The sequence below is a fragment of the Suillus clintonianus genome (assembly GCF_016758775.1).
Source record: "Suillus clintonianus strain FC179 chromosome Unknown DEU56scaffold_45, whole genome shotgun sequence".
NCBI lineage: Eukaryota > Fungi > Basidiomycota > Agaricomycetes > Boletales > Suillaceae > Suillus > Suillus clintonianus.
The window spans coordinates 166181-193691 of NW_024539269.1; the positions used below are offsets into that span (position 1 = coordinate 166181).

The 27511-nt window shown below is 49.4% G+C and overlaps 11 protein-coding genes across 11 annotated transcripts; 7 read left to right on the top strand and 4 right to left on the bottom strand.

Annotated features, from left to right (window-relative positions):
* Positions 1-459: 459 nt before the first annotated feature.
* On the bottom strand, positions 460-3097 carry DEU56DRAFT_950142 (uncharacterized protein; the record flags this gene model as incomplete). Its single annotated transcript, XM_041359117.1, has 10 exons — positions 460-612; positions 649-847; positions 903-1052; positions 1101-1286; positions 1345-1382; positions 1432-1792; positions 1843-1890; positions 1949-2115; positions 2197-2707; positions 2759-3097. 10 exons carry the CDS (start codon positions 3095-3097, stop codon positions 593-595), a joined length of 2019 nt encoding a protein of 672 aa, XP_041207454.1. The 3' UTR covers positions 460-592.
* Positions 3098-3897: 800 nt separating this feature from the next.
* On the bottom strand, positions 3898-6640 carry DEU56DRAFT_913695 (uncharacterized protein; the record flags this gene model as incomplete). Its single annotated transcript, XM_041357550.1, has 3 exons — positions 3898-4608; positions 4659-4816; positions 4870-6640. The coding sequence occupies 3 exons, from the start codon at positions 6638-6640 to the stop codon at positions 3898-3900; spliced, it is 2640 nt and encodes an 879-aa protein (XP_041207455.1).
* Positions 6641-6784: 144 nt separating this feature from the next.
* DEU56DRAFT_913696 (uncharacterized protein) lies at positions 6785-9977 on the bottom strand (the record flags this gene model as incomplete). Its single annotated transcript, XM_041357551.1, has 5 exons — positions 6785-7131; positions 7180-7351; positions 7419-9029; positions 9084-9368; positions 9426-9977. 5 exons carry the CDS (start codon positions 9975-9977, stop codon positions 6785-6787), a joined length of 2967 nt encoding a protein of 988 aa, XP_041207456.1.
* Positions 9978-10091: 114 nt separating this feature from the next.
* On the top strand, positions 10092-10719 carry DEU56DRAFT_913697 (uncharacterized protein; the record flags this gene model as incomplete). Its single annotated transcript, XM_041357552.1, has 3 exons — positions 10092-10295; positions 10353-10611; positions 10664-10719. 3 exons carry the CDS (start codon positions 10092-10094, stop codon positions 10717-10719), a joined length of 519 nt encoding a protein of 172 aa, XP_041207457.1.
* Positions 10720-11586: 867 nt separating this feature from the next.
* On the top strand, positions 11587-12276 carry DEU56DRAFT_704974 (uncharacterized protein; the record flags this gene model as incomplete). The annotated part of the gene is made up of 1 exon (XM_041347383.1): positions 11587-12276. A coding segment is annotated over one exon (690 nt), but the record flags the coding sequence as incomplete, so codon positions are not given.
* Positions 12277-12839: 563 nt separating this feature from the next.
* On the top strand, positions 12840-13112 carry DEU56DRAFT_738614 (uncharacterized protein; the record flags this gene model as incomplete). The annotated part of the gene is made up of 1 exon (XM_041348674.1): positions 12840-13112. A coding segment is annotated over one exon (273 nt), but the record flags the coding sequence as incomplete, so codon positions are not given.
* A 2921-nt stretch (positions 13113-16033) lies between these two features.
* On the bottom strand, positions 16034-19300 carry DEU56DRAFT_871845 (uncharacterized protein; the record flags this gene model as incomplete). Its single annotated transcript, XM_041355737.1, is given in 10 exon segments — positions 16034-16698; positions 16832-17306; positions 17368-17464; positions 17513-17688; positions 17748-17789; positions 17809-18110; positions 18162-18366; positions 18418-18709; positions 18735-18933; positions 18994-19300. The coding sequence occupies 10 exon segments, from the start codon at positions 19298-19300 to the stop codon at positions 16034-16036; spliced, it is 2760 nt and encodes a 919-aa protein (XP_041207460.1).
* Positions 19301-21950: 2650 nt separating this feature from the next.
* On the top strand, positions 21951-22439 carry DEU56DRAFT_738481 (uncharacterized protein; the record flags this gene model as incomplete). The annotated part of the gene is made up of 1 exon (XM_041348661.1): positions 21951-22439. A coding segment is annotated over one exon (489 nt), but the record flags the coding sequence as incomplete, so codon positions are not given.
* Positions 22440-22661: 222 nt separating this feature from the next.
* Positions 22662-22934, top strand: DEU56DRAFT_705564 (uncharacterized protein; the record flags this gene model as incomplete). Its single annotated transcript, XM_041347400.1, has 1 exon — positions 22662-22934. A coding segment is annotated over one exon (273 nt), but the record flags the coding sequence as incomplete, so codon positions are not given.
* Positions 22935-24197: 1263 nt separating this feature from the next.
* On the top strand, positions 24198-24884 carry DEU56DRAFT_888592 (CHAT domain-containing protein; the record flags this gene model as incomplete). Its single annotated transcript, XM_041356246.1, has 1 exon — positions 24198-24884. The coding sequence occupies exon 1, from the start codon at positions 24255-24257 to the stop codon at positions 24882-24884; it is 630 nt and encodes a 209-aa protein (XP_041207463.1). The 5' UTR covers positions 24198-24254.
* A 1223-nt stretch (positions 24885-26107) lies between these two features.
* Positions 26108-27373, top strand: DEU56DRAFT_913703 (kinase-like domain-containing protein; the record flags this gene model as incomplete). The annotated part of the gene is made up of 7 exons (XM_041357553.1): positions 26108-26260; positions 26313-26378; positions 26434-26616; positions 26668-26698; positions 26750-26787; positions 26846-27061; positions 27125-27373. The coding sequence occupies 7 exons, from the start codon at positions 26108-26110 to the stop codon at positions 27371-27373; spliced, it is 936 nt and encodes a 311-aa protein (XP_041207464.1).
* Positions 27374-27511: the final 138 nt, after the last annotated feature.

A 27511-nucleotide genomic window follows, 5' to 3' on the forward strand; every position in this document is an offset into this window, starting at 1 on the left:
TTAATCAGTAACCCGACGCCCCCGTCGAAGGTAACAGATGCAGCTACAGCAAGAGCCGAACTAGTCAGCAAAGGAATGCTTATACCAGCAGCAGGAGCAACAATAGAAGACCTTACAGTAGCAATCTTCGAATTCACGATAAGTGCCCCAGGAGTTACCCAACTCCAGCGAGAAATACTGAGGGCCATCGCAATCCTACATCAGTAAACTAATATGTACTGTACAGAACTGTACAGAACTGGACAGTGCCCAAGGGTGGTAGCTTGGTCCCTCTGTGACAGTGACTCACAGACACACCTATTCTGTGCCACTCTGTACAGAAGCTCACAGATGCTCCAGTGATCACCTCGTGCACAAGTCAAAATTCCACATCACTCTGTACAGAAGCTCACAGATGCTCCAGTAATCACCTCGTGCACAAAACTCAGCCAGATGTGCAGTAGCATAGTAGATCATATTGATAACAGAATGATAAGCGAGATAACACAACGCGGTAATCTAATACAGGAAACAGAAATACTCGGACACGTGGAAATGAAGGCATCAGTCAAGAATGATCTGCAGGTGATCGTGTCGAGCCCCCACAGCTCCGTCAAGCCTCAAACTTGCGGCCTTGTATAAATAAAATTAGTATAGAACAATACACACAAAAGCAACATTCTCGCCATCCAGCTTCAGCCCACTCCCGCAGCTGCGCCAACAACCTAGGGCCATGGTACGGATCCTGAAGAATATCCTTGAGCATTTTGTTCATCTTGGAGTAGACAGGGCTGTATTCCTTCACAGTAAACATCGGGTAGTATTTTCCATCACCGTTCTTCGCGAGACCGTCGAGGATGCAGTTGTACTATAAAGAGAAAACTTAAATCAATATAATGATGTCGAGTAGGGGTAAAAAATACTACCGCTGCGCCAACCAGAGCTAGACATGACGCAGGCAATTGATTGCGGAATATGTCTGGTCGCCTGCGTGCGATTCGGTAAGGCCCCGTGTAAAAGAAGACGATGACAAGTTCACGAAGTGCGGGATGTGCAAAATTCCTTGTTTTCCCCTAAAAAGATCCCGTGAGAATAGCTTCAGTCAGCGCAAAATCACTTACACGTTCGTCTAATCCAAAGTGCAGGAAGAGTGACCCTTTGATTAAGGCAGCAGCAGCATGTTCTATCCACTTTGCGTGTTCGTGAATGGGGACCGAAGGCGGGGGAATGAGTGAGTATAATTGGGGCGCCAGGCTCGCAGCGGATTTCTTCAAATCAGATCGCCAGGTTGCAAGATCATCGTATAACTGCAGTATACATAGATTTGAATTACTGAGAGCAGCGGGAATGTGAGATCACGCCTACCAGCCGAGCCATGTTGGATTTTTGTTGTGGCCAAATCCCTGAATTGCGATGTGAAATGGTTTGGTTTAAGAGGGAACAAATGCTCACCAGCTTCAAATTGTTTGCCGTCCTGGTCCCATGCAATCAAGACTGAAACGAGAACCTCGCTCACAGATGACGGTAAATCAGCAACTAAAGCTGGGAAGGCATTCTCCAGGGCATGTTGTGCGCGGCATTCTCCTTTAGCGTCCTCGAGAAAACATTTCCATCGCGGACCATACCATGCTAGTTGGGTAGGCCTTGGCCCATCGAGTTTCCTTGATCGTTTAGTCCTAGACCGCCGTGTTGGTTGGTCCTCGTCAGACTCGACTTGGTGCAACAACTCCAGGGTTTCAGGATCGGGAAGACATGGCTGGCCGTTCTTCTTGTGATGGCGTCTCAATACGTCGTCGGGCTGCAACATCATGACCTATGAAGAAAAATATTGAGCCTCGCCAAGGATGAGGTTCATTGCCTCACCTGAACTTCACGCGTCTGTAGCTGCGTGGGCGAGGCACCTGGAGGAGCCTTGAAAGGCAAGTAACTGTCAGCACAATACTGGCAAGTCAATGCCAACTCAGCATACCGGTGAACTGCTGGACCGCTGGTTGGACGGCATGGAAGGATCAGCCGTATGTGAGACACTGGTCTGCGCAACTACGTCATCTTCATCGCGGGAATATTGGAAATCAAATTCCGGTGTAGGTGGACGAGTGACTCGAGGTTGTGAAGGGGGCTCATGCCCAGAAAATCCTGGAATTCGTATTAGTAAAATTGTCTGAAAGATGAGGGTAGAAGGCGACTGATCCTGCAGGAGAGTTGCAGATACATTACCTGGATGTTCAGTGCGACGTCCACCAACCCCCCCCCAGCCAATCTGCTGGTGACTTATCTCGTCCTCCTCGTCCTCCTCGTCGTTGTCGTTGTCGTTGTCCTCCTCGCCGTTGTCCCCCTCGTTGTCCCCCTCGCCCACCTCGTCATCGTCTTTATCGAAGCTGATATTCGCTTCAGATGATCGAAGCTCGACCGGATGGACGCCACGCAAGGCTGGGTCGATGTTCTGGTCCATAAAGCCAGCTGGCGGTGCAACCGAATCAGCTACACCAGGGCTGGTTGCGATTTTGCGAGCTGGCATCCGAGCGACTTTCTTCGCAACAGCGGGAGGTAGGCTGTTTGGATCTGGGTCGGGAGGGACAGTAGGTGCATGCGTAGCAAATCCGAATCTTCCTCCAGCCTGACGGATCGAGGGGTTGAGAGGTTGTAAAGGTTCCATGGTACCGACATCTATGGATGAGGTGTTGGTACCATTTGTAGTAGCCGATGAACTATATGGCGGGGGCGCAGCCTAGATGCAAACAATGGACATAAAGAAAAAGAACATGACAACACATCACACCTCTGGATGACGGGTCCGGCCCTTGCGAGGTAGTTCTGGAGCCTGAGGGTTGACAGGAACAGCAGAATCAAGGGACGTAGAGCCCTTAGGTCGGTGTACCCGAGAAGGAGCCTCCAATAACGCGCCAATCTTCTCTAACTGAGCATTCCTACCTCCCGTTCCTGCATTTGCGCGGCCAGAACGTCTGCCAGGTTCATCAGTGCTTGTTCCATCTAGATGAAGCGATACAAGTGGCGTGCTGGATGCCTCAACAGGTTCTGCTGCTCGAGGCTTCTTAGGCTGAGGCTTAGATGCCTCCGAACCTTTGCGCTTGACCTGTTTCTTCGCGCGAGGAGGCATGATGTAGCTACAGCAAACTTGAGCAGAAAGAGGAATAACTGGCGAGAAATACAGACTCACCAGATATTTTATATGATGACGCCTCGAGGTTGGAAGGAATCGCGGGTTCTCCCTAAGCAAATGACACGCCGGCATGATGTGATACGATTTGTCTTGAAAAATGATACGAGTAAGACGAAGAGCAACTTGAAGGAGAAATACGTCTCCAGCTGCCGCATGTCTCCTAAGCGGGCAATCTGCAGTGCACCAGTGAGATTGATTCGAGTCAGTACACGTATATATGAAACCCGAAGAAAGAGCAATTAGTACCCATCTCCCAACAGCTGAAACTTACTGTATTTTTCACCCCCTGGCGTGCCAGTCTCTGAGCCAATATTTCATACCACCATCGCGCTCAAGTCTCTTGAGATCGTACTCCAAGAGAAATCACTTCTTCCTGCTGCGTGTGTTTAATTCTCGGATCAATGAGGCGAATTGAAGAGTAATGCAAGGATAAGTGAGGTTGCATGGGATGAATCGCGCTCAGAAATCATACTCCAAGAGAAATCGCTTCTTCCTGCTGCGTGTGTTTAATTCTCGGATCAATGAGGCGAATTGAAGGGTAATGCAAGGATAAGGATAAGCGAGCTTCAAGTTGCATGGGATGAAGCTGGAGCGAGATTGAGATGGGCTGAGAAAAAATTAGTAAGGAACACGTGTAATGGCGCGCATACAAAAACATAGGTATTGTGAGACGAAACTGCTAAGGAAACATTGGAAAGGAAAATGCGCTACAGCTAAACTAGTATTTGATGACAAGGTCAAAACTCATAGATCCAATCCGAGTCTTCTGATTCCACCGTCGCATGAGCCACCGAGCCTGTATCTGAGTCACTCGCTGGGTCACGTTCCTCGTGCTTCTTCCGCTTGGCCGATTGTGGTGAACTTGAACTTGAAGAACCGCTAGTAGACTCGCCCGCTTCTGCAGCCCGTTTGTTCAAACGGCGAGTGAGTTCTTCAGCAGATCTCCTGAGTTTCTCGGTGGTGGAGGAGCGCTCCTCATCATCCTGAAGGGTGGCAAGATGACGTTCCAAAAGCTCAACAACACGCTCAAACGTGATCCGTATCTCCATATTGTCCTTCAAGATTGAACACCACTCTTTCGCAAGGGGGATAAGTTTTTCGAAGTATGGGTGGAACTGTTTTTCGAGACGGGCCTCCTCCGTTGAGACTGCGAAGAAGAAGACCTTCCTCAATTTGCATACATCGAGGTCGAGACTCGACCAGCTATCTGGCAAAGAGTCTGGTACAGGCTCCTGGCGCTCCTGGTCGTTAGGGCCGCTGTACTTGATGCAAACATAGACGAAGACATAGAAAAGAGACTCGAGGTCATCCGCAAAGCTTTGAGTGACGCGAGATGGGGGCAGCGCCAAAGTTTTGGATGAGGATTTGCGAGCTTCTTGCTGTGCGGCCTTGGCCTGCAATTCTGCCATTTGGGCGAGAAGCGCACGTGACATAAAAGGGATCGTGCCCTGATAAACCAGTCAACAAAATTTTAAGTGTTCAAGGACGATATACTTACCGTACCACCAATAGAATATTGATCATTCGAAGTGATGAATACCGCAAATTCCCAATCAATCAACAGCCCGTTACTGTCATTAGGCTCCCCCATGATCATTGCATTGTAAAGACTACAATCACGATGCAAAATACCGCGTTCTGCTGCTTTGCGTTGGACTAGAATACAAGTAAATCAATGCAAGACTCGTGTGTAATCAAATAAAACTCACTGATAGTAATATCTCTAATCGCTCTCACGAACTCCTTCAGTGTTCGAAATGCATGAAGGGGGCGAGCGCAGGGCCTCATGACGAGGCGAACGTGCGTACGATGAGTGCCTCGAATACTTGGTTTTTCCGCGTGACGATAATCCCGTGTCTGGTCGACAATATTATCTGACCTTTCGACCAGCCAGTAATCGAACAGCTCTGGAACACCATGTATACCGCTCATCGCCTTTAGCATGTTGATTTCGTTCAAGACTTTCGCCTCGCCACCCTGGACCCAGTGATCTTTGACAATGTATTCTTCTCCATCCAGACTAACCAAATAACAGACAGTTCCGCGACCAATGAGGCCCTTTGTGGTAAAGAGAATTTTGAGGATAGTGTAAACTTTATCTTTAACACGGATCTGGCCGCAGGGTTGTGCGGGCGATTGATGAGTGTGTGGGAAATGGGAGGGGTGGGGGTTAGAGCTGAAGGTGGCATCCGGGTCAGCCCCCTGCTGAGGAGCCTGAGATATGAGGTTCAACAAGGGAGCGCTAGTGACCACAAGGGGTTGGAGCAGAGTATGCGAGGGAGGGGGAGGGGGAGGGGGAGGGGAAGGAGGGAGGGTAGTGAGCTCTTCTATCGGGTCGTTGAAAAACTCGAGATCGTCATTAAATTCTGACTCGAGAGGATCGTCAACGGGGGAGATCGACTCGAACTCGGCCTCATGATTAGCGGGCAGTTCCTGGGGATTCTTGTGCAACGCAGTGAAAGGCTCGCTAACATGTTCGGCGGGGATGGTAATACTCCGATTAGTACGGGTAGGAAGGTTTTTGAATGGGCGATGATCGGGTATCTTTGTACCCGGGGGTGGGGGAAGTGAAATACTTTTCCAGAAGGTAACCGTGGAATCGTACCCGATACATTCAGGGCTGCCAAAGAGAACAGCAGCGATGATATGGGTGAATGAGTCTGGATTCTGATGGATCTGGATGCAGGGGGTTACAACCCCACCAGCGTGGTCGTACAACAGGACGCGCAGTTCGCGATATTGGTTTGTGAAGGAGAGTATGAATGCAAAACGCCTCCAGGGCTGGTTGCTCAGAAGTAAATACGCCTGGGTATCTGCGGCCTTCGTAATCCGCTGTGCAGGCTTATACTGACTGTATGTCAGCTCAGCGCATACACGAATATTGCCCCACTTGGGCTTGATATCATCGGATAGCACAAGATCAGGCTTGCGCTTGATATCGCTGCCAGACACTGCAACAGTAGAATTGCTTGCGCTCCATGTGCGGGTTGCGGATCTTGGTGTGTCCAGCTTTTTGGCCATAGCCGTACCAAGAGCGTTGAAGAATGAGGAGAATATCTCTTCGTGTGTGAATCTCTCGGCACCTGTTTGTGGAAGAGCATCGTTTGAATTGGTGGATGACGGAGGTGGTGTTGTTGGAAGGGCCCAATTCCAAAGTCTAGCTTCGCTATCGTACAATGGTATGATATCATCCGGGGAGTGTTGACTGAAGAGGGTGTTGATCCGTGCGTTGCGATGAAGGATTTTACTGAGTGGGATTTGGAGAGTGTGTGCCTGAGGGACATTGGCTGTGAATGGCTTGAAAATCAGAGGGAGTAGGTGGCCTAGCGAGCCATTTGCCAGGGATTGAGGTTCAGTTATCACCAGACGGTCGAGTTCGATGGTTGTCATTTTGTTCAACGAAGCGACGTCGTTGGCAGGCACTGTCATCAATGACGCTAATTTTATTCCATCGTCAATTGTCCTATAAAAGTGCGACATGTTGGCGCGCTGAGTGAGACAACAAAGGGACGATGAGAGCGAGACAATTCCTTATCGCCGCAGTCTAACTGAAAATAATCGAAGATTCATACGAAAATAACTAGGGTTAGCCAAAGCAGGTATATTACAGTTCAAAAGATAGTGCTACATTGAAAGAGGGATGAAAATGTTTTTGTCCCAGTACTTATTGAGCCAGAATTCCGATGCATGCTCCATACTGTTATATTGAGTGAGGCGAGGGTCCGCGCTTGCGCCAAAGCGAGGGACAACATTAACAGGCGCCCTGAGCTGGGTGACTGGTATAACATCACCAATGCGAGTCCCGTTTGACCGCTTCGCCCTCTTGAGCAGATGTAGCTGCGTTGCTGATTCGCGCTCGCTATTGCTAGTAAAGCGTTGCACATAAGTGAGGAAGCGATCCTTCCAACCCTCAGGTGTGCCTGTCTTTCTAATCGGACGCATAATGAGCCGGACTTGAGCGATGACGTGGCCTGAGAACAGTTAGAGAGCATTTGATATAATAGAAGAATATCAATCACCACAAAGACCATCAGCAGGCCATGAGTGCCCATCCTCGTTATTGACGATAACGGTGTCATATCGACCGAAGCTCCAGATGTCAGAAGGTGGTGCGCAGTTCAGGGTCTGCGCAGGCTGCACATTGGTGATATCATGAAATTCGGTGTTCTGAAGCCGAAGTTTAAACCATATCTGTAGTTTATCAAATGGAAGCGAAGCATTGGACCCAGCCCTCCTAGCCCCCCCCAAGCGGATGAACATGATGATAACCGTGAGTATCCTCACGACGAAGGAAATCGGCGATGGCTGGTCGTAAGTCGGGAAGGCCGAATTTAATGGCAGCATCGTTGACAGAGATGACCCTGATTGATGGGCTGTAGGCAAGATGAAACGCTGTGCATCCAACAACGAAGGTGCGCAATGGTAGAGGGACTGTTCCTACCTCCCTGTGCTGGAGGACCTTTGCGATTGCAAAGTAGTCGGTGATCGGACGTGCATATCCAGGGCACTTGACTGTAGACCAGAGGTCTGCAGGGAGGTCATCGTCGACATCAGAATCGACGGTGTCATCGTCAACGTTGAGGTGTTGGTCCAGGTTGGTTTGCAGCGTCAAGTCTAACAGACTTGTTGCGAGGTCAAAACGACGGCATTTGTCCGCGCGGTCAAGGTGGCGACATATTTGCGAGTCGTAGTTGTTGTTATTGCTGGAACGTGCGGGATCCTTGATCTCAGTAATATGTGCGTGCTCCGTAGCGTCTGCGCTCCACTGCATGGTGACACCAGTGTTGCGTATACTGGGAGCTACATTCTGCATGAGCTCTATCTTCGGAATATACCAGTTGTCGATAGGCTTATTGCCCTTTCCACGACGAAGCCCAGCAGCCGTGATCGCGTGTTTGTTCGCGTGAAATTCGGCCAGTGCTGCGGAAATACGCTCGACATTGCGATCATTGATCCGTGGTGACTGTATGAGATAACGGAAATCCATCAGAGCTCGTACAGCAGTCATAACAGCGCTGGGTACCGCATCCGCACTGACCGCAATAATCGAGCGCTGTATATCCCGTTGGGCACGCCCTGTGACCTGCTTCAGCTTTGAAATGCCACCATGAAAGTGGCGAAATCCTGTCACAGGCTGCAGTGCCGAGAAGCGAAAATCGATTTCTGCATCCTTCACCACACATATGATCCACTTCACGTCGTGGTCGAAAAACTCGCGGTGGATATGGTGAAGATTTTCGGGAGTAAGGAAGTGTGACAGATCAGCAAAGAGCCAATCCTGCCAGAAAGGTTTGTCGACACCATTTAAACGAAACTTCTGCGCTTCGCGGAAGAAAGACTCGATGTCACTGGGATCAGCCTTTCTCCGGACAGCAGCTAGTTGTGCGAGCATCGTAGAACCAGTTCGAGGCTCATGTTGGAAAGGGTCGCCAAATAGTTTGAACATGGCCATGGTGACCGGGGAAGTTTTGCCACCAACGGTAGCCAGCATCATGGCCTCTGGAGTGTCGACGATGTAGCTCGCGAGAGGAGTAAAGCAGTAGTGACTATGTCCAGCGGGATCTGACAACATAATCCCCTCACGGGCGGCCTGCTTAAGCGGCTCTAAAACAATATCCAGACATTGGTGGACTAGGCGATCCTCCAGTACGCCACGCATGCGTTTCTTCTTATGAAGGAACTTCGGCACGGGAAGTAGGGCAGTGAGCACGAAAGAGTTGGATGAGGTCTTGAGTCGGGTGGACATGGGTACATTGGCGAGGCTTACGAGGAGCGGGTGAGCGACTCTGTCGCCCGTCATCATTGATATATTCGTCTTGTCGGAGGATAGGATGGTCCCAAGCAGCGTCGCACCTCGTGGTAGAGCCGACTACGTTGAAAACGATGAGTACTGCAACTGCCTTGCGCAAATGAAAACACGCACCTGCATCTTCCACGCGTCGTCTCCTGTCATCCATTCGGAGTACACACGGCACAGTCGTTGCGCCGTGGTATATACCTTGCGGGGCGTAAAGTCTAACTGGTCGTGAAAGCGCAGATGGTTGAGTATGCTGGAGATACAATCCAGGGGGTCACACCAATATAATACGACTGGTGATTTCGTCGGATGCGTCGTCTTAATCACTTCGGACATCCAGCATGGACCGCTCGGCAGCATTTCTGCTCTGCCTCGCAGTTCCTTGGCCGAAGAGAACGACAGAGGAAGACCCTGAATCTTAACATACAATTCATTAGACTAAAATGATTAAATACATTGAGTACCTACCATGGCGAGTGACAAAAAACTATCTATCTTCCCCATACTTAACCCCGAACGAAGTAGCCACGACGCAAGTTCCCAATCTTTCCGGCCACTGAATGGGTAGTATAAATTCCTTGCGCGATGCACGCTGTTTTCGTCTGAGTTGAATAAGTCCAGGAAGGTATGACCTGCGCCATATGACTGAGAAGCTCCGCGGAACCAGTTGATGAAGTCCGAGTCACCGGTCAGTGGTATTTCTTCATCAATGAGCGCACCGGTAGAACCACCTTCGTCGAAATTGACACCATCTCCATCTCCAGTATCCTCACTCCAGCCTCTAGATCTGTCATGCTCCGAGTCTTCGTAGTACGTATTTTCGTTGTCGTTGTCCACGTTCATAGTAGTGTCGATAGATTCATCCAGTCGTATAACGTCTTGTAGCCAGGTGCTGCATCCTGAACGAGGCTGATTCATATGGCGGGCCACGGCGACCTCGTCCTTGAAACCACCTCTGCCGCACGAGGGACACTGAAACATATAGGGTATGGGAACATTTATCAGTGTGAGAAAAGACATCTTGCATATTAATATAATATACCATCAGAGACGAAGTTCGGAACTCACCGAACCTACTGTATAGAACAAACCTTTCACGCCCGCATGCAAGTGTCATATCATTTGCTGCTTACTATGTCGAAGTCGGCTCCACTTGTTAGTCTCAATATTCACAAGCACTTCCCTACTAGTGCCTCAACCCCAACACATTCTCGCTGCCATCGCTGCCATATTTCGCATGCGGCTCACCATCAGTGTCTCCCAGCCCTGGTGAAAACGGATATTCACGACCGCGATCTCTCAGAATTGTACGATGTCGCTGATGCTATGGGCTCTGTGGTAAGTGTATTAATATCTATGTCAGTGACTACCAGCTAATGCCTAACATACTTGTAGACCATCGAAGACACGGACGACCTCGAAGCTAACTTGCTTATGGAACTCGCGAGAGCCAGACGAGAGATACTCAGAGCCGAGAAATCACTGGCTGATTGTATGGTCCGCGAGCATGAAGTTCTGGCAGATTTATCGAAGTTCAAATCCAGCATATCCGAGCGCAGACTTGATATGGCAGACATTGGATTGGGGCGCATGCGGGTCGCCTTTAGAAACCATGGTCTTTTCCACAACGCGCTTCCTCATCATGCTCTACACAGTAAGTCTCCCGAAATTCAGATATTCACGGTACTATACTCGACCAGTTACAGGTTCTCCCGTTGAGTCGCAGGCTACTGGTCAAAACATCACTATCCAGTTGGATTGATGCGGGACGGGTGTATTTTATCGCACTATTTTTTGTATTATGTACTGTCGCATACATTCAATCAAGTGTTTTTAACAGAATTCTACTAAGTTATTGACTGATCTATCTTATTACTAATTACCTGTTCTGTGCTTCTATGTGTTGTGTAGCGCTGTCTGCTCTAAGCGTCTGTGGACAACTGGGTGAAATTATACAGCGCGAGCGCTGGTGACCTTGATAACTGCGGGTTCTGTTAAAGCTGTGCTAATTACCTGTCTGTGCTTCTATGTGTTGTGTGAGCGCTGTCTGCTCTGTGAGCGTCTGTAGACAACTGTGTGAAACTGTCAAAATAGGTAATATCTGGGGAGAAATTTGTGTTTTACTGATGTACTGGGACAAGCAGAACACGAACAGCAAGCAAACAAAATAGCACTTACGACATCCTTCCACATGGCGGGAGCCATAGAACGTCTGGAGAAAACAGCGGATGCACACGACGGAAAAATAGCAGCGCTGGACAGCTTCGTAAACGAGGTGCGTGATTCGATCGACAGCGCAATGGCGAGACTTGAGAAGGCAGTCGAAAAGACTTTCGAGGCCACGCACGAAACCTGCACCGAGACCCATGCTACTAATCCTGACCCTGCCAACACGAACCAAGCGAGAACGTATGCAAACGCCCTCCAGAACAGACTCCCTAAACCAGACTCGAGCACCCTAGCACGAAGCGAAGCTCAAGCGAGACAAATACTCGTAGACCGCAAATCGCTCAGCGAAACCTCGGGTCTCAAGGACCTATCTGAAGCAGAGCTAGTCCGAAAGGCAAACAAAGCGCTGGAGGACATGAAAGCAGACAAAAAGGATGTCCCACAAGACGCCGCTTTCACAAGCGCTCGCAAACTGCGACACGGAGGAGTGATCTTCGAAGTTGACTGCACTGACACGAAAGCCTGGCTCTCATGCCAGAGCAATAGCAAATCTTTCAGCGAACACTTCGGAAGCAGCACAATGATCAAAGACAAGACCTTTCAAGTAATAGCGGAATACATGCCAACAACTTTCAATCCAGAACTAGCCTCGTCACTAACAGAAACAGAGAAAGCCAGTAAACTCCTCCCAGGATCAATCATCAAAGCGAAATGGATCAAACCTCCCGCCCGCCGCAACCCAGGCCAAAGGACAGCCTTCTGCACCATATCATGCAAGGACCGCGAAAGTGCTAATCAAGCCATCCGACTAGGCTTAACGATAGAAGGACGCAAGATCTCAGCACGCAAACTGCTCCCAGAGCCCACTCGCTGCCTAAAATGTCAACAACTAACTAGTGAACACATGGCAAGCTCCTGCAGCCAAACAGTAGACACATGCGGAACATGTGGAATGGACCATCACACCTCAGAATGCGACTTCGGCAAAGCAGACCCCCAACACCATTACTGCGTCAATTGCAACCTCCAGGGACATGCCGCATGGAGCCGCGACTGCCTGATGTTCATAAACAGAAGCAACAAGATGCACAGCAAATCAGAGGAGGCACGCTACAAGTATTTCCCTATGGAAAACAACCCAGATTCCTGGGAAACAATTGGAGAAGGTAACCCCGCGACAAACCAACTGCCAGCATTCAACCAGTGGACTCAGAACGCCACCCACGAAGCAGACTATGGAAGACCAAGACCGCAACAAATAAACCAGAACTGGACGCGAGTGGAAAACAGCGGAGGCAGGATGAGAACGCAACAGCAGACCCGCACCACCGACCACGGATGGCCAAATCAACAAAGGACGAACGGACAACCATCCCAGCGAAAATGCGCGAGACAAGCAAGAATCACGGACCTCTTTGCAGCACAAGAATCCAACAACAACCCAGGACCATCTAACACCAAGAACACCCCAGCAAGCACCCAACGGAATGTCAACACCCCAACAAACCGCCCAAACCACCCCAACACTCATTCAACGACCCCCCCTCCCTCAACACCTCGACTACTCCAACACTCAACAAACGCACTAATACCAGGAAGCTTCTCCCCCGGACCCCCCTCATGAATAGCCACGCCCAAAACAACGAACCTGACCGCACGTATCTAAGAATCTGGCAACAAAACCTCCACACGGCGCAAGCCGCCCATGAACACATGCTGCGCAACCTTAACCCGAACGACTACGACCTAGCGATCATTCAAGAACCATACATCAACCCGGTCAATTTGGCCCCAAGTTCCTCCCGATGGGACATAGTCTACCCTTCGACGCACGGCGACAATGGAGTGGAACGTACTAACTCAATTATCCTAGTGAACAAACGCCTATCAAAAAATACCTGGAAGAATGTCCCATTCAAGAACAGCAATGTAACCGCAATCGAATTCAAAGGTAACACAGGTAAAATTCTAATCTATAACGTATACAACTTGTGGCGGCATATGCGCACGCTCGCAGAACTCGAGCAGCACATCGACAACCTAACGGAAACGAACAACGCCCCAGACAGCATGATATGGATGGGGGACTTCAACTGCCACGACCCGATGTGGGACGACACCGCTAACCATCATTTATTTACAGGTCCAAACCTCCAACGATCCACCACCCTCATCAACCTCCTCGCTAAACACGACATGCGCATGGCCCTAGCAAGAGGAACAGCAACACTCGAAGCAACGGGAACAAAGAACCGAACACGACCGGACAACATCTTCTGCAGCACAGACCTGCTCAGCTCATTCATCTACTGCGACGTAGAAGAAGAACTCCGCCCGGTCTCAGCAGACCACTTCCCCATAATTAGCACGTTGGACCTCACTCCAGTACACATCGACCCCAAACCTCGACGCAACTACAGAGCAACCGACTGGGAAGAATTCCGCGACACCCTCAAGCAAAACCTCAATGCTCTCCCGCCGCCAAAAGAGATAGAAACGGTAGAGTACTTTCACGCCAGACTCCACACCCTCCAAACAGCCATACTAACAGCCATCGAAACGAAAGTCCCGATGAGCAAACCCTCCCCCCATGCCAAACGCTGGTGGTCAGCGGACCTCAACCTCACAAACAGAGAGCTAAAGAAGCTAGCCAGAAAAGTCAAGAAGAAACACCAAGAACCCACTCACCCCATCCATGAAGAACACCGGCGAGCCAGGAACGACTTCTCAGAACTACAGAAGAAAACAAAGGAAGAACACTGGAAAGCCTACCTGGAAGACGTTGACGAGGGTAATATTTGGGACATTCACGACTTCCTAACAGATGCGCCAGCAGACCGGATACGCTCACGCATCCCAACCCTCGCAGAGAAACCAGGAGACAGACCAGCGGAAGACAACGCGGAAAAGAGCGCACTCCTCTACAAAACCTTCTTCAGAGAACCCCCGGCTGACAACTATGTGGACCCCGAATTCCGATACCCAGAACCCATCTGCGAATTCCAGAACATAACGGATGCTCAGATAGACAGGGCAATCAAGAAACTCTCAGCCTTCAAAGCACCAGGACCGAACAGCGTCGGCAACTCAATATTCATCAAAGCAAGAGAACTACTCACACCACAGCTAGGTCCCATTTTTAGAGCTACCTTCACGCTAAAAGTCTACCCAGAGCAGTGGAAACACTCGTCAACGATCGTACTCCGTAAACCTGGACGCGCAAACTACACCCTCCCTAAATTGTACCGCCCAATCACGCTAATCGACACGATGGCCAAGATACTCTCATTGTGCGTATCAGAAGACTTAGTCTGGATCGCGGAGGAACACAACTTACTCCCCACGACGCACTTCGGAGGAAGGCCGGGACGATCAACGGTCGACTCCCTGCACCTACTGACCAAATTCACAATGGACGCCTGGGCACACCCAACTGACCGCTTTGTCTCAATGCTCTTCCTAGATGTAAAAGCCGCATTCCCCAGCGTAGTAGTTGAACGCGCACTCCACAACATGCGTAAACGGAGAATCCTCAAGGAATACATCGAGTGGTATCAGAGGAGACTACAAGGCAGGAAAACCACACTCTCATTCGATGACTACACATCAGAAGAATTCAATGTGGAAAGCGGTATAGACCAAGGCTGCCCTCTCTCCGTTATCGTGTTCATCTTCTACAACGCTGACTTACTTGATACGACAGACGGACACGAAGGCACGATGTCACTCGGATTCATCGATGACGTCGCTTTGATAGCACGAGGCCGATCCTTCGAAGAGGCAAATAATAAACTCACGCTAGTTATGGAAAAAGAGGGCGGCGCACTACAGTGGAGCAAGGAACAGAATGCCGAATTCGAACTAGAGAAAACGGCCCTCTTGTGCGTTTCAAGATCATGCAAGAAACACCCCACAGTACGCAATAAGACCATCCCGATCCCAAGAATCCCCATCACGATCAACGGCCAACGAATTCCCCCCGTTAAGTCACATAAATTTCTAGGCATTATAATTGATCACGAGCTACGCTTTAAGGAACATGCTACATACGCCCTAGCAAAAGGCACGAAGTACGTACTCGCTTGCAGAAGAATGGCGAAGCCATCGAGAGGGATACGAGGAAGACTAATGAGAAAGCTGTATGAGGGAGTCGTGGTACCGAAGATGTTGTACGCAATAGACGTGTGGGGAGCGGGACTAGTGAAGAAAGGAAGGAGTAGAAAGAACAATGGAAGGGGGGTGAGAGGCTTTGGGATGAAGATGGCGAGAGTCCAACGGATGGCGGCGATTCTCATAACGGGAGGAATGCGAACGACGGTGACGGATGCACTAGACGCACACGCCAACATACTCCCCTTCCAACAGTTACTACGCAAAGTCTGCTGCAGGGCATCCCTCAGAATGTCAACTCTACCACCAACACACCCCCTCTATAACGAGCTCCGGAAAGCCACCCGCCAAAGGAAACACCACAGAACGCCCATACACGAACTCCTCCGAGAATTTGCCATTGACCCCAGGACAATAGAGAAGGTAGACGCAGTCCGCCACAACCCCAAATGGGACCCAGACGCAAAGATCAGAATCGCGCCCACGAAGGAAGAAGCGGCCAGAGAAGACGAGGAAGCAGAAGAGGTAGTGAGGATCTACTCAGACGGATCAGCGATAGATGGAGGAGTTGGAGCAGCAGCGGTACTCACGAGAGAAGGACGACATCAGCAAACGTGCAGGTGCCTGGGCGCACCTGGTGAGTACCTGGACGTCCTGGCGGCGACCTGGATGGTCTGGCGGCCTGGAGGGTGATTCCTTCTCACGTATGCCAAACTTGACTGAAGCAAAACTTTGATTGAGATCTACTAGCTACTCCCTACCATGAATTCCTTGTACATTAGATACAACATGTATACTTAGAACACAATTTCATGTGCATGATGATCTGCATACTTATTTACATAGTAAGAATTGAACATGTCAAGAGAATGAGCAAAATGAAAACCATCGGGGAGGGGACCGCTGCCAAAGACGGGGATGAGATGAGCACTTCGAAGAATGGTATCGACATGCTCCACAGACTGAACACGAGCTCCGTGTGCACCAGTAATCTCGGGCTTCACCTTCCACATGCCCGTCACTGAATCTGGGCCTCTCCCCATCCGTGAAAACCTGTCGATCAACACACAAGGGTATGTCACACCCTCAAAATGAAAAGAAAAGAAAAGCTTAACACGGCCAATGATCATGCCCCTCATACCAGTTTTTTCCTGGTCCTCGACGATGAAGACACAGTCGTGTCGTGGATCCTTACGGCGCCACGACGGAGTGCATCGAATTGACTCGCGACGCATGCCGTGAGTCCCAGATATGTCGCTTGGAGCCGAGAAAGTGGCTATTGCGGAGTGGAACACAGCAATTGGAGTGTCAATGATGGGTAGTTCATCCGCGGGGATCAGGTGCACATCATGTTCATAGTTGGGATGTAACTGGTTGAAAAGGAAGTGACGAGGAAGGAGGGGGAGTTTCGGCTGCCGAATATGTGCTGCCAGGGTTTCAAGTGATCGTGGGTAGCCACGTTCTGGGCGACTGCATCAGTACTAGTATAGTAGATCACAACTTGAAAAAATACATACGAGGTGTTCGAGCTAGTATCACGGAGCCTTCAACCAAATACATATCTGGTGCATCATTTTCTGCACCTTCATCAGCACCGTCTACGAAGTTAAAGGAATTGCGAGTCAGCGGAGGCAAGTGAGATGGTGGAAGGAGACCACGAGCTACGAACTCAACACGAGCCGCCGCAAGCTTATCCAGGCGTTGGTTAGTAAGTAACATCTGACCGAGTGCTTCATAACGATTTGAACGACGCCATGGTTTCTTGACAGCGGTGATGTGGCGAGACTCGGTTATTGATGAGCAAAGGCCATTGGGTGCGCCATATTCCTGAATGAGACGGACATAGTGCACAAGGGAATGCTGCCGTGGGAGTGCAAATCCCTTTGGCCGAACACCAGACTCCCGAAAAATCTCACGCGTCTCATGAAAGTGCTGCAGCGCTGCAACAATTTTGTCGATGGTATCTTCACCAAGTTCAGACCGGCGGACTAGGTAGCAAAAGTCGAGGAAAGAGCTGAAACACTCTATGAGCTGCACAGGAACATATTCGACTATGGCGGGGATGTAAACCTAGTAGTTTAAGTATACAACAGTCAGCAATCAAAGTCACGCTACACATTTGTGCACATACCTTCATCAAAGCCTTGGAATCGTCCCCCGTCCACTGCTTGAACCGGCGACCATGAGGAAACCTTCGGAGCCCAGGAAAAGCAGGTGTAGCAGCAATACTACAAGTTATTCAGTACTCAACTCAGGCTGTAACCGGATTCACGCACCGATGGTCTATGTCGTCGATGATCTCATTCGCTCGTGCTTCCCCGTGGATCTCCTCGAGGTATTTGCCGGTCCAAGTAACGAGGTGGTCCTTAAAACAACCCTTGATGACTTGATGCAGCAGGTCCGGGGAAATCATCTCGTGAATGTCGGCCCGCGGGAAATCATTGGTGAACGGCTGGGCACACAAATACTTAAGTCAGTCAATGAAAGTTAACAAAATGGTAACAGACGCACCACCACATCATCATCGATCCCGTATTGGTCCCTACAACACGTCTGAAGTGAGTGTTTCCACTAGGACCTCGGTATATTCTCGTGTCCGTCGTTCTGCGGTGCTTCCATCAAGGTCCTCGGGCAATGCAGTGCACTTTGCACACCAATTTTGGACTATCCCGGCAAGCATAACTTGCTCGGGATAATCCGCTATGAAAGCCGCTAGATCATAGATCACACGGCGAAAGTGGCTGTCTGGACATTGACGGACGATGGGGGTTGTCATGGGGGCTCGAAGTGGCTGAAGGATGGCAGCAATCGATGAATGGTATAGTTGACGCTTGAAGGTTCGGAAGTGAACATCGTTGTCGTATTTGCGATCCGCTGGTGAAGAAAATCATCAGCCATGAGTATGACACTAAACAGTAAACTCACCCTTGGGTATAGCAAGGAAGCCTATCGGTGTCACAGCATTACGATGGGCTCGACGGACAGAATTATGCGGGTTGCCAATAGACAAGTACAGGGGATGGTACTCGACATGGCCGGTGGCTACAGAGACAGTGGTTTTGTCACTTCCCAGAATGACTCCCACATACATTGCGCCGTCGGTAGATGGATCGTTTGTGAATATTGTATCCTACAAGCAAAATATTAGAGTCGGACGTAATTCGAAAAAAAATCATCTTACCGATTTGCGCCATGCATAGTTGCCTGACATGAAGTCCTTCCAACGTCGTTTGCCAGCAGTGTCGTAGTGAATATATGGCGCATAGTCAAATTGACCATCAAAGTCCGGATTCGCCAACATAGCCTGGATAACGGCCTCTGGATCGCGGTACCATACTTGATATTCTGCTTGTTTCCACCGTGGTACGTCTGAGGCCGAAGTACCATCACTCAGCGGCGAGGCTGAGAAACATTGCCAGGGAATATCGCCAGCTCGGATTGCATCGATTGTTGCGTAGACATCACAGGTGGGACTTGAATGGGCTGTCTTCTTCATACTTCGCAGCTTTAAATGCCCATAACTCCATTAGAAAATCTATGTTAGCAGCCGACATCTCTTCACGGCGGAACAAAAAGTCGGCAAGCAGAAATTCCGCTTGATCGCCGAATGGGCCCCAGTCATCTTGAAGGCCAACATGGCGTGCGGGTATGGGTGCATCGGGAGGTAACATATTACCCTCGTGGTCACATGGATCACCTAAGAACCAAACTTGTCATATTAGTACTGCAAACGAAACAAGCCAATTGAATCATTTACCTCGAAGATGTGGATGGCGGTGGTATTGTGGCTTAGAACGACCTTCATGCTGAGCAATAGGATCTTCTGAATGATGGTGATCGTGGCCATCGTGGTCCAGATCAAAATCAGGACCGTCGTAGTCGAAGTTAGATGGTCCATCGGAAAGAGTGTCGACAACAGGAATAGAACTGTGATGGGTGTGAATATGTTTGGTACGTCCACGTTGAGATTTGAACGTCGCGGGACAGCCAGGAAAAGTGCATCTGAGTCGTCCAAGCATATTCTGTGCAAGTGGGACGATCAGGCGATCTGGCAAGTGAGACATGTCAGCTGGCACACAATATCTTGGCTTGTTTGCATGAAACAAACCTTGAAAAAAATTGCGCCATCACAATCACACTCAGAGTCAACCACTTACCACCAGAAAAATATGGCTCGCCCGACTCGTTCTACAGCAAATACCCATCCTGCTAACATTTTGCTTGAAGGCAAGATCAAGCGCCGCACGCTGGCCGAAAAACAAGCGCAAGATGCTGCATTGGCCACCAAACGTCAAGTTGAAGCGGCTAGAGAGGATAAACAACATCAAGATGGAATCAAACGTATTGCAGCAATGGAAGACTCACTCAAGCGCGACGATCGACATTATGGCAAGGATACCCCTCCTTATTGCCCTGCCGTAACTGCAAAACCGAAGGCAAAGGCATACTATGCAGTTCAAGATGGTCAGGTTTCTCGGTTTCTCATACTTGCAGTATTCAGCTCACCAAAGTAAAAAAAAAATAGGGAAGAACGATGATCCCATGTCGGATGAACAGCAAACCGGGTCAGACTTCCAGCCATCGGTGGCATCAGACTCCGAGTCAGAAGCCTCTCGATCAGGAGACCAGGGACGATAGCGACAGTAATGTGGAGCTTGATGGGGATGAGGAACTTGATGGGAGCGGGAGCGACGAACACGTTCGTAAGCGTGCAACGTCTAGTAAGAAGCGTGCAACGTCTAGTAAGAAGCGTGCTACATCTAAAAAAAAAGTGAGAAAAGTCAAACAAGGCTCAAAGAAATGCATAGCGTGAAAACACTTACTTTTTCAGAGTCGCACATTCCGCAATGAAGTAACCAATGTGAGGAGTACCGTTGCCACAGCAGGTAGTCTGGCGAGGAAGCGCAAGACCGCTGAGACGCAGAAACCTGGAGATGGTGAAGCTGATCACAATGGACGGTAAGTGAACATGCCTCTGGATTGTCAATTATGTTGACATACCAAAATTATAGGCCCGCACAGGCCAAACGTGCGAAGGGTGGCCATGCAAGTAACCTGCAAAGTAACTGGAAGAAGATTGTCGGGTCAGCATCAAAGTCAGCGCAGTATACTAATTCGTCAGAAGCAGGTCTCATACCTTCAGATACACACTCCCATCCATCCTCTCGTGCATCTTCAGTGCATACCAGTACCACCACTCCAAGTGTTGACGAAGGTGAATTTGACCACGACGAATCGGCGGAGTTGCTCGCTGCAACTCGTAAGAAGAAGGGCGGTGATCCAAAGGAGAAGACATCGACCTTGGGGCGACCAGGCTCTGGTCCGAAGTCAGGACGCACAACTGCTAATGTAACGATCATCCACTTACATGAGACATTGCTGACAATATATGATTCAGATGGGTCTGACCTTGATACATAAGCCAGCTGATGACGCTGTTGATGAAGAAGTCAAACGATCGCGTGATGACACGCATAAACCGATCAGGAAGTTGAAACTCGAAGACTTGCCTTTTGCAGATAAGAAGGACTTCGACATCTGGGCGCGCTTCATCTGTGCGATCATTGACTGGGCTGGGACAACCACTGATCCGTTTGGCACCAACGAACATCCTGACCTCTCCACCAAGCTCCAGGAGTTATGGGATGTTCTGTTCCTGCATAATAAGGTTGAGGTGGCCAAATGTCCGGCCATCAAGAAAGTGGTACGTGGCAGTCCGAATTCATTGTGTCGAGCATTGATTGGTGACTTTGCAGGCGACGGACCGGCTGAACGAATGGCGGAGCATGCTGGGCAGGAAAGCCATCAAGATTCTTGAGCATGAACTCAGGAAGGAGGAGTACAAGACTGACATCACCGCACGTGTCCAGTTCATCCAAGCTCTTCTCCCTCACAAAATCGACGGTCAAAAGCGTGTTCCTTTTATTTATTTGGATCCTGAGGTAAGTACTATGTCACTTTACAATCAGGCAGTTCTCATTAATATCCTACTACTACAGAATCTGAAAGGGTCATGGCTGGGTCCGATGCTGCTCGAGTTGCTCGCTACCCATGCAAAGCGCTGTGGCACGTCATTCCAAGCCTTCGGTAAGCCCTCGGGTGCGCTCGGTATGTGTGCAGCTGCGGTGAGTCTCATATTGTTGATTCACGTGGTCACACGAACTTATCCTCTACTGCCTTTCCCAGGTACACCGCGCACTATTTTTGTATAAAGACGGCGAGTCGGCCAAAGAAGCAGCTAAGGATGCCAAGCGTTCTGGTATCACCACCGCACCTGCTAAAAATGTGGCTTTCGATGCTGCCTGGGGTAGTTTGGCTAACCAATACTCTGCACAGACAGTCAAGCTTCCTGGAGAAGAAGTGGGATCAGGTTCTCAATGGAATGTGGGAGCTTGTGGGCGACGATTCTCTGTGGAGCCGTTTGCCTATGACTGACGGCGGTGATGACGACTCGATGGACATTCGCGACGCCATCCCATTGTCGGATGATGAAGATTTCAGCATTTGGTGAGTCTCATTTTCGTTTAACAAATATCTAGGCTGATGTTGGTGACCTCACAGATAGTCTGTATACTATTATGTCTTGAATATGATACATTGTGCTCGTTTACTGAAATACAAGGGATTTCTACTGAAAATCCGGCTGTCTGTAAGGTGCCTGCGAGTGATCTGGTGGCGGTCTGTGAGGTGCCTGGACACCATCTGGTGCCAGGCATGACCGTCTGGTCATGGCTGATTCATCTGCGCACAGGCTCGAATCTGGAGGCCTGGAGGACTGGATCCAGTACATCCAGACCGTCCAGGTCCATCTGCACGTTTGCTGATGGAGAACAGAAGACCTTACACTTCCACCTTGGACCGTTGGCCAAGCACACAGTCTATGAGGCCGAAATAGTAGGAATGATTCTGGGCGCAGAACTGCTACGCCGCGAACCAGGAAAACCCTCAGCCAGACTATGCGTCGACAACCAAGCGGCCATTCTAGCCACACAGTCCTTTAGAACCAACCCGGGTCATTACCTGATGGATATGTTCCACAGAAACCTCGAACGCGCGCTAATCAAACGAGACGAGGACCACATAACGATCCACTGGACCCCGGGACACGCGGACATAGAAGGGAACGAGTCAGCCGACGTTGAGGCCAAGAAAGCGGCAGGAGGACTGTCCAGCCCTCCAAACAACCTACCCAACTGCCTACGAAAACACAAACGCAACGGACTCTCCTCCTCAATCCTACTCCCGTGCAGCAAATTGGCGCTGAAACAACGACGCTATGACCAACTCAAGTGCAAAGGTCAGAAGGTCATGCACGACTCACCACGCTACCCGCTCCTCAAAAAGATAGACGACGGTATCCCCTCAAACCTTTTCCAGAAACTGGTCACAGACCTACCTAGAAGACAGGCAAGCCTCCTTATGCAGTTGAGAACGGGCCACGCCCCACTCAACAAGCACCTCCACCGCATAAGGGGCGCAGAAACACCGACCTGCCCAGCGTGCGAAGACAGCGAGGAGACAGTACACCACTACTTGATGGAATGCCCCGCATACCGAGCACAACGAGATGTCCTGCAGAGATCAATGCCAAACCGCGCCTACCACATCCGCCGACTCCTTAGCAACAGGGAATTCCTCCCCAACCTCTTCAAGTACACAGCAGCAACCAAACGCCTCGAGAACACTTTCGGAAACGTCGCACCGATCGAAAACACCTAAAAACGGAGCTGAGCCATCTCGCCCCAAGCGCATTCCCAGAATCACCTCGCACAGCTCCACAAGCAGTACAAAACCCCCAGCCACAAACCTAGGGCACTCGCGCACGCTCCCCCCACTTCTTTTAGCCTCAGGTTGGCTTCATAACGCTCCACCACTCCAAACCCCAGTACGGAGTGCGAGCCAATGGTTCTCAATTACACCAATGTTCTCACCCTCGAAAAATAACATAAGTATAATACAGCATGTACTGTCTACATCGGGCGCTGCCCCAAGAAGACAATAAAACGGATTAAAAAAAATTAAAAAAAATAAAAAGGCAGATCGCTCTGGGAAGGAGCCTTGCCTGCATCAGCAAATGTGCAGGCACCTGGTGGCACCTGAACGTCCTGGCAGTGACCTGGATGACCTGGTGACCTGGTAGGTGTTTGCTTCTCACACATGACAAACTGAAGTGAAAGCAAATATATACTGTGATTTACATATACATAGTGCTACTTCATTATCTGATAATCTATTTTTATGTGCAGGCACCTGGCTGCACCTGGTCAACACCTGAATGTCCTGGCAGTGACCTGGATGACCTGGTGGCCTGGTAGGTGTTTGCTTCTCATACATGACAAACTGAAGTTAGAGCAAATATATACTGTGATTTACATGTACATAGTTCTACTTCATCATCTGACAATCTACTTTTATGTGCAGGCACCTGGCTGCACCTGGTCAAAACCTGAATGTCCTGGCAGCAACCTGGATGTCCTGGTGATCTGGTGGGTGTTTGCTTCTCACTAGTGCTAACCCTTACTACATATTTTATTCTCATGGCAAAGTCAATGAGTAGGTTATAATAAGATCTGGGCATTTGAATAGCTTGTCTCTTAACAATGGATTGATTTTTATAATATAATGTGATTTTACAAATGGTATATATATCCTTTTGAGTGAGGAAGAATAAAGCTACTGTGGTGGAATGGTTGGTACACAATGGTTGTTGATAATTAACTCTGACACCATGGGGTCTTGAGTTCAACTCCTGACATTGGCAATAAAAAGTGTCAAAAATGTGAATTTGTTTTGCCTTATTTACTACCTGAAGCTGGCAATCTGGTAGTGATCTGGTATCAGATGTGCCAGTCTGGTCATGACAGATTCATATGGACACAGGCTCAAATCTGGTAGCCTGATAACCTGCAGCCAGACTTCTCCAGGCCATCCAGGACACTTTGCACATTTCCTGATGTGGAGGATCTCTACATCTGCTCATACACGCCGACACTTTCGGCGCTGATCAGATCCAGACAGATGATGAAGAATTGTGTGCCCCCATCCTTTGTGGCGGTCGGGCAAGGTCAACCGGGCGGAGGGAAAGGCAAGGCACTCTTGGCTGTTGATAGCGAGCTCGATCTCGTCCATAAGCTCGTCCCTGCGACGGTCAATCGTTCCACTATTTCTGGCGACGCAGCCACACGAGCAGGTGCACTCGAAGCCCTGGAACAGATCACCTGGGTGCACCTCGCTTGTCATGGCAAGCAGGACCAGGACCAGCCTTATAATTCTCATTTCGTCATGAAGGACAAACATCTCACTCTCCTCGACATCATGGAGAAAGATATCCCGCACGCTGAGTTTGCGTTCTTGTCGGCGTGTCATACCGCCGTCGGTGATAAGGAAACGCCCGACGAAGTAATCCATCTCGCAGCTGGACTCCAGTTTTCGGGGTTCAAGAGCGTCATTGGCACGTTATGGGAGGTCGACGACGCTGTCGCAAAACACGTTGTCCAAGCTTTTTATGAGAATATGGTCAAGGATGTGGAGGATGGCGGGTTCATGGACTGTACGAAGGCGGCCTGGGCACTCAACCGTGCCACACACGCTGTGAAGAGCAAAGTGCCGCTCGAGCAGAGAATGGTTTTCGTTCATATTGGAGTGTAGTTTTACAAGTTGTTAGGTCTCCCTTACGGCCTCCCAAATGCATTTACTTTGTCGAGACTCTCGGTATTGTATCATTGTATCATAATATTCCCTTCTGTCTCATACAATCCAAACCTGTATCACGCCTCCAGCTTTAGGTAGGCCGCACACCCGATGTGTCGTGCACTCATAAACCTTCCCGCATACCTGACACTCGAGAGCTTCAGTAGTTTCGGCTTTGTCTCGACTCTCCGAGTCGTCGTTTTGCTTCGCATCCGATCGAAACTTCGCTTCGCTTTAGGGTCATGTGACTCATTTAGGCTGCAATTGTGCAAGCAAAACACGAACGAAAGCGTGACTCAGCCAATGTCAAACAATGCATACGCGGCCCGAACCCCCCTCCCCCAACTGGCAAAACTCGTATGTACCATACACCGGCGAAAATCGCTATTGAACAGAACGCACATAGCACGTTTTGTGGCTCAGTCTTCGCGAATTCGAACCTTCAGGAAGCAATCATTTGGGCTAGTATTCGCGAACTCTCCCCAGTATCTCCAGCTTAACGAGTTGTTCAGTAAGCACCAGTCATTTGGTAGGCCTGACCGTTTTCATCGATTAATAAGTGTATCTTTGTTTGTTATGTTTCTGTTAACTATTGTGCCAGGTTGCTCCGGATCGTTCTCGGGTAACGTGCCAAGTTGATCCAACTCAGATGTCTCTCATCTGCCATCCAAGAGGTCCCCATTCTATAGTGATGGACCGAAAAGAAATTTAAAACGAATGCGACCAAAGTTCGAACACCACTTCCATTCGGCATCAAAGTTCGGTAGATGTTTATTCCTGTGTATACATGTAGGTTCAAGCTAAGGATGTACCCTTTGAAACTTCGACTGTGGCTAAACATCTATGATAAAGTTGCTGTGCTGGTTCTCGAGCGTTTCTGCATCACACGTCATCAAGGTTTTCCCAAAAGCAGATATGTGGTTGAATGACCCGTCGACACGCTGACCGTGCTGAACGGCGTGATCCTGTTGGCGACTTGAACAAGGACAACAATATCATCAACTGTGGTCGAAATCATATACACGGAACGTTGTCAACTAGGTGCCATATTCGTCCATGGTACGTTCTTGTCAGCTGTCTGTTGTCTGTCATCTAAGGAGACCGTTCTTATATTTATATCCCAGTTGCATCGGTCATTAGACGTATCACTGGGACTCACACTCTCATCGAAATCGAAATCGATGGCATCACACCAAGTTGATTTCAAGACTCCACTCAAGGAGATCCCATTGGCAGAACTCGAGAAAACTCAGGATTCTGCTTATTACACCGGTGGTTTTGGTGACGTCTGGAAATGCACCTGGTCCACTTCTTCTAAGGAACCCCCACTCACAGTGAGCCCAACTCCAAGTATACGTGCATGCATATCAATATGTTTATTGTTAGGTTGCAATTAAAGTAGTGAGGGTCCCTGATATCAGTCAAACAGAACTGTTAGCAAAGACTGCCCGGGTAAGGTCTCACATTAAAGCATATCACTGTTGCTTACAGACCTTCTGGCTGACAGGATATTCGTCGCGAGGCCTACGTCTGGGCCAACTTGAAAGACGGCCACGTCCTTTCGCTTCACGGAATCACATCTGGTTTCGGAGTCTTACCAGCGTTTATTTCGTCATGGATGACAAAAGGATCCCTCGATAGCTACCTGAAACAGAAACCCACTCTATTGATATTTCGGAAGCTAGACATGGTAAGTGCTTGTGTTAGAAAAGTCTAGCTGAATCTCAGGCAAAGATATCAGTCTCACCAGATAGCATCCGGTCTCAAGTATCGTGCGTGGTTTCTATTTTCCATGCAACACTCAGTTTGAAATAGCCCCTTAGTGCATGAAGAGGGCATTGTACATGGCGATTTGACACCTGTACGTTTATTATCTCTTGTGGAACTATGCTTGAGAGATGACAATATCATGAATTCAGACCAACATACTGATTGATAGCGACGACAAGCTTTGCCTCGCAGACTTCGGTCTCTCAGTGATCCTTGCGGAGTCGGGAAATCCCACATTCAACTCCTGCCACGCAGGTAACGTGCGGTGGATGGCCCCCGAAATGTTTGTTGTACCCGAGCATGGGGAGCTGACAAAGCCAACAAAGCCCGCAGACGTGTATTCGTACGGCTGTATCATGCTTCAGGTATGTTGTTTTGTTCATTGAGATAGTTGCATGTCTAACACTTCGAAGCTATTTTGTGGGCAGGAACCTTACTTCGAGCTGGTGCATGTGTATCACGTGATGGCCGCGATATTGAAAGGCACAAAGCCCTTCCACCAGCTCACCGGAGTTGACGAAGGCCATGAACAGTATGCGCTGAGATGTCTGTCAGCCAACTTCGGTGGTCGGCCTAGTGTCCAGGACATCGTGGCGTTTATAAAGGCCGAGCTAAAGAAACTTTTGTTGAGCTCTGGCGAAACACAGGACTCCGAGGACGGACCGAGTGGGATGTAGGAAACGCCACGCTGATATTTACGGGCGCAACCGCAGTGTGCGACGGACGCGACAGAATGACGTCGGCCGAGGAAGATCATATACAAAGTGTCATTAACTATGTTACGCCTATTTCTCTATCACTATGCTAATCTATCA